Below are 5916 nucleotides of genomic sequence, written 5' to 3'. Positions count from 1 at the left end.
ATCAACTTCATCTAAACTTCTTGGTTTTCTGTTAAATTCACAAGGCATGTAATTTGCAAATTCTTCCAGTTGTGCTGATATTTGTTCTTTACACTGAGAGCCAATCCTCATAAACAGAGGTCCCTTTAGCCAAAGGTTGAGCAATTTTCTCATGACACCCAAATAAAGAAGGTGCATTGGGTCCAGCACAAACTGTGAAACAAGTCCAATATTAAGTGCTAGTAGTGGACTTCGATTATGATGGTGATTATTATCTTCCATAGAACAAAATTTGAATCGGTTCTCTTTTTAGCATCAAGTTCAGGAAATGTAACTGTACCTGCATGATTACCATGTTGTTGGCATCGCTTGCAACTACTGTAACCTGAATGTGATTTAATACATTTCAGAAATTGGCAAGCGGGGGCATCACAGCTAAAAGATTGGATAAATACAGTGAATTTTGACCCCTTAAAATCAAATCCTCTCTCTAATTCAAGCATTTCTTCAATAAAAGATTGTACATATTCTTGTACATTTTTAGGTTTAGAAACCCCTAAAAATATGCCCACTGGTGCTGGTTCTGAAATGATCGCTTCGTTATCAGTGAAAAACTGAACTAAAATTGGCCAAATTTGCTTCCCACTGCTCTTACATAGTGGAATTCCATCACAATTTATATTCAAGGAAACTGTTGTGAATCTACTCTCTGCATCAGGAATACATTCAAGAAACTCTTTGAGGGAGTTCTTTAATCCAAAATGAAAATACTCACCCCCACAGATTTTCTTTATCAGGTCAGTTAGACCTAATGGAGTTTTACAAATTGTCCGAGGGTCTGAAGGCAAATTTGCATCAAATTGCAAATTGAAAATTTTAACAAGGTCTCTTAGAGCGCAGTGCTTAATCTGGTGTTTGATGGCCCAGTTCTTAACCAAGGTTTCGGTGTCTACAGATTTGTAGGGCAACAACACTTCCATTTGTGCATCATTTTCAAGGTTTCGGGTGATTTCGGCCAAGGATTTTTCTGGGCCAAAATCACCAGAACTCTGCAGGGTAGGACATTTCGGCCAGTCCTCCAAATGTTGCTATTATTATTTACTTATTATTGAAAGAAAATATATTATTAAAAGAATTCTAAAAAATTACTTATATATCATTTCAAGTAACAATATTTTTTGCACATACTGTGTGAAAATGAAATGAAATTTATTAAACAAATTATCTAAATTAAAATTATACAACTTTCGTGTGTGGACTAAGGTAAATGGTGTTATTGTTGCACAAAAAGTTGCCTAACATTGTCATTGATAACACGGAGTCTAGGGTTAGATTGTTCAAAAAAATAATTCTGGCATTAGTTTATCTTGATGTTAAATGTCATGGTAACGCTCTGTGTTACCATGATGTTTAATGTCAAGATAGATTTAACGCCAAGATAGTGCAAAAATTTGTTTTGAACAACCCAGCCCAGAAGTTCAACATCGTTAGTGAGCATGCAGTGGGGAAATGCATCGAATGTAGAATGTTTCGGCCAGAATTCTGCAGGGTAGGCCGTTTCGGCCAGTCCTCCAAATGTTCCTATTATTATTTACTTATTATTGAAAGAAAGTATATAATTAAACAATTTTAAAAAATTGCTAATATATCATTTCAAGTAACAACATTTTTTGCACATACTGTGTGAAAACAAAATTAAATTTATGAAACAAATTATCTAAATTAAAATCATACAGTGCACCAAGCCAGGGCACCAAGCCTTCAAGCTTAAAAGGTTATTTTCGCTGGGCCGAAATCACCAGACCGAAATCTCCTTGGGCCAAAATCACCTGATCCCATTTTCAATTTCACTTTCCTCTGTCTCTGATTGGTCGCTACTACTATAACTGGTCAGCAGCTCATAAGGATTGTCCACATTATTACTGCTGGTATCATCAGAGCATAGATATGCACCTACTTGTACCTCACAATCATTTAAACTGGTACTACATTTGTCCTTTCTCTGATGTTGAATTAACTCTGCTTGTACTGGCAAGAGGTAAATATATAATTAAACGTAAAACTCGTCAGATAAAGTATGGTAGCGGAGGGGCAACAATAAACAAATGTTGTTTAGAAAAAGTTGTGATAGAAGTTATCTGCTCACAAATAACCTGTTAATGGTGAGTTTATTGGTTCTTTAGATTTTCGGAATATCATAAATGAAAGGTCATCAAAGAAGCATCATTGTAAAAACTTAAATGAATGGTAAACTAACAAGTTTAAAAGGAAATATTTGTGGTAAATATAATTTATGTAAGTGCAGTGGATACCCAGAAAGTGAAATAAATAAGGATCAGAAGGTGATTAAAGCATAAATAAGACAAGATTAAGGGGGCTGGTGGAACGACCGACGACAACAACGAAACTGGAACTAGAACAATTATGACGGACAACAAAAATAAAACTCGGGCAAGCGCAAATGAGGATCAAAAAGACGAAAAATGTGGAAAATGTGGAACATTGGTAAAGGATAATGATAAAGCCATAGCATGCGAGATCTGTGAGGCATGGTTTCATATCAGATGTGAAAATATGCCAGAAGAAATTTACAAATTTATGGTGGAGAAGGAGGTTGGGGAACAACTGCTATGGAGTTGTAAACATTGTAAGAGGGGGTGTTCCAAATTACATAGGAGAATGAGCAAAATAGAGAAACAACAGAGTGAAATGGAAAATAGGCAAGATAAACTAGAATTTATGGTGAAGGAAATCAGAGAAGAAATAACAGTTGACCAAGAAAGAAAGAAGAAATTGGATAACAAAGTGGGAAACTTAGAAGTAAAGGCTATAGAAATCAGGGAAATAACTGGCAAAAGCACTGAAGATAGAAAAGTTTTGGATGACAGATTAGGGATCCTAGAGAATAAAGTGATAAATTTAGAGGGAAAAATTGAATCATGTGATATGGTAAAGGAGGATAGTGTGGTGGATACTTCAAAGGAAAGCAGAAACACTGGAGGCATAAGTCGAGGATTAGGTGAAACCTTCTACCAGGAAATCAGTGATTTGAGGGAGAGAGAAAATAATTTTGTGATATATGGGGCACCTGAATCTACAGCAAATGGAGATAAAGAAAGAATTGAACACGACAGGGAATTTGTCAAGAAGCTACTTGTAACATGTAATGCAGAACAACACCAGGAAAGGCTGTTTAGAGTGTATAGGTTGGGTAAACAATCTGGTAACAAACCGAGGCCTCTTCTTGTAAAGCAACATGACAACTTAATGAAAACCTGCATATTCAGAAATGTAAAAAGATTGCATGGCAACAAGGAATATGAGAATGTGAGGTTGGCACATGATCTCAATAAGAGGGAGAGGGAACAAGAGGTAAAATTATGGAGTGAGGCAAAAAACTTGATATCAGCGGGGAAAGGCAAACATACAGTGGTTGGCCCCCCATGGAAACGAAGGGTAGTCAAAACCAGGGAACTTCCAAACTAAGAATTGGAGGGAATCCTTGCAAAAGTGTAAACAGGAAGGATTTATATATTATGTTTAGCAATGTGGACATATTTAGTTTTGATAAAAGGTTAGAATTAAGTACTAGAATATGTGAATTGGAAAATACACCTCATATCATAGCTCTGCAGGAGGTCAAACCAAAAATTTTAGATATGAAAGGACCAATGCAGAATATAATATGGAAGGATACGATCTCATTGAACAGAACTTACATAATAACATAGGAAGGTACAAAGTTTAATCTATTCGATCTGAAAACCATATATTGCGAGTACTGTGGTGTACTGATAGAATGTGGAAAAGAGAAATTAATGGTCATATCTATATACAGAAGCCCAAACAGCGATGAAAGAAATAATGCTGGGCTGCTCCAACTGATGCCAGAGAATGATATGAATGTGCAATATAAAGTACTACTAGGGGACTTTAACCTTCCTAACATTAGTTGGAGCAGCTACACAACAGAATCTAGTCATATGGATTACAATAGTCAATTTATTGAGAAAGTGAGAGATTGCTTTTTTACTCAGCACATACTTGATATCACCAGAATAAGAGGGGACAACACTGGAAATACACTAGACCTAATATTTACTAATGATGAAACAATAATTGGAGAAATCAGTGTAGAAAGCCCGCTGGGAAAAAGTGATCATGCAAGCATTCTATTCACTTGTGACACTCAGGAGCAGATGGACAACAGTAAGCAACAAATTTATATGTATGAAAAGGCAGACTATCAGCTCATGAAAGAAAGGCTTGGAATTGACTGGAACCAGTATTTACAGGATTTGGGTACAGAGGAAATGTGGAAGAAATTCACCAATAAACTACATGAAGTGATCGAAGAATGTGTTCCCAGGAAACACATCAGAGCGGTAAATAAGAATAGTACAAGAAAAAATGAAAACCTACCAATGACTAGGAAACTACGGGCTAACATTAAAAGGAAACAAAGATTGTGGGAAAAATTGAAGAAAATTAAACAGGAAAATGATGTAACACTAAACAGGAAATACCAGGACACAGAAAGAGAGTACAGAAGAGTCAATAACCAAGTTAGAAGACAAACCAGGAATGCTGTGAAATCAAAAGAGAGGGAAATAGCAAGGTATGTGAAGGAGAATCCGAAGGTGTTCTGGAAGTATGTAACATCGAAGACGAGAACAAAGGCCCACATTGGAGAACTGTATAAAAATGAAGAAAAAACTCAAAAGGCATCAAGTGACAAGGAAAAAGCTGACATACTCTCAGAGCAATTCTCGAAGGTTTTCATACATGAGTCAGATGAAGATCCACCTAGGGCGGCAACCAGGGAGGCAACAATACTGGATAGTATGGTAATCACTGTAGACAAAATAAGGAATGCCCTGCAAAAACTCAAGAAGAACAAATCACCTGGACCAGATGGGATACACCCAACAGTAATTAAGGAACTGATGGAGGACTTACTGGAACCATTGAGAATCATATATAACAGCTCACTGCGGGAAGGTGTGGTACCCGAGGACTGGCGTATTGCCCATATCACGGCCATCTATAAGAAAGGCAACAAATGCGATCCAGGACATTACAGACCTGTCAGCCTAACAAGTGTCCTATGCAAGGTTATGGAGTCACTGTTGTGGGAGGAGGTAATTAGACATATGAAGGAAAATAAGTTATTTAGTGAGAAACAGTTTGGCTTCATTTCTGGAAGATCAACTACATTACAGTTAATAAAGGTACTGGATGACTGGACTGAGGCAATAGATGAAGGATTGGCAGTGGATGTGGTGTAATTGGACTTTATGAAAGCCTTCAACCGAGTACCACATAAACGTCTGATAGAAAAAATATCAAGCTACAGGGTAGAAGGTAAAATATTGAGATGGATTCAGAACTTTCTAACAGGGAGAAAACAGAGGGTGTTGATAAATGGAGAGGCTTCTGGATGGAAGGAAAAAACAAGCGGAGTCCTGCAGGGATCTGTTCTTGGCCCCCATGCTTTTTGTAATATTTATCAATGACCTGCCAGAGGCAGCAGTGAACGGAAGTAAAGTGTATCTATATGCAGATGACACTAAGATATAAAGGACAATACAAAGCACAGAAGACTGTGATAGGTTACAGTGGGATCTGGATGAGCTCAAAGAATGGACAGAGAGGTGGCTCCTAAGTTTTCATCCAGAGAAGAGCAAATATATGAGGTTAGGGAGGACCACAATGGAAGAGAAGGGTTATAGTATGTACGGCAACATCAGTAAGACAGGAAATGAAAAAGACATAGGGGTGATCATAGATGATAAACTAAACTTCTCCATACACCTGGCAGAAAAGATCAATAAAGCCAATATGTTAGTAGGGCTGATCAGAAGGACCTTTCAACATTTAGAACCATACATTTTCAATCCTCTGTACACGGCTCTTGTAAGGCCGCACTTGGAGTAC

At 37.2% G+C, this 5916-nt stretch overlaps 1 protein-coding gene across 1 annotated transcript; it reads left to right on the top strand.

Annotated features, from left to right (window-relative positions):
- The first annotated feature begins 3797 nt into the window (after positions 1–3797).
- On the top strand, positions 3798–5267 carry LOC143024116 (uncharacterized). The gene has a single exon (XM_076182885.1). It carries the CDS (start codon positions 3798–3800, stop codon positions 5265–5267), a length of 1470 nt encoding a protein of 489 aa, XP_076039000.1.
- Positions 5268–5916: the final 649 nt, after the last annotated feature.

The sequence above is a fragment of the Oratosquilla oratoria genome, unplaced genomic scaffold (genome assembly GCF_046742065.1).
Source record: "Oratosquilla oratoria isolate Oo_2021 unplaced genomic scaffold, ASM4674206v1 SCAFFOLD93, whole genome shotgun sequence".
Lineage (NCBI taxonomy): Eukaryota > Metazoa > Arthropoda > Malacostraca > Stomatopoda > Squillidae > Oratosquilla > Oratosquilla oratoria.
This window is presented reverse-complemented; position numbering and strand designations above follow the sequence as displayed.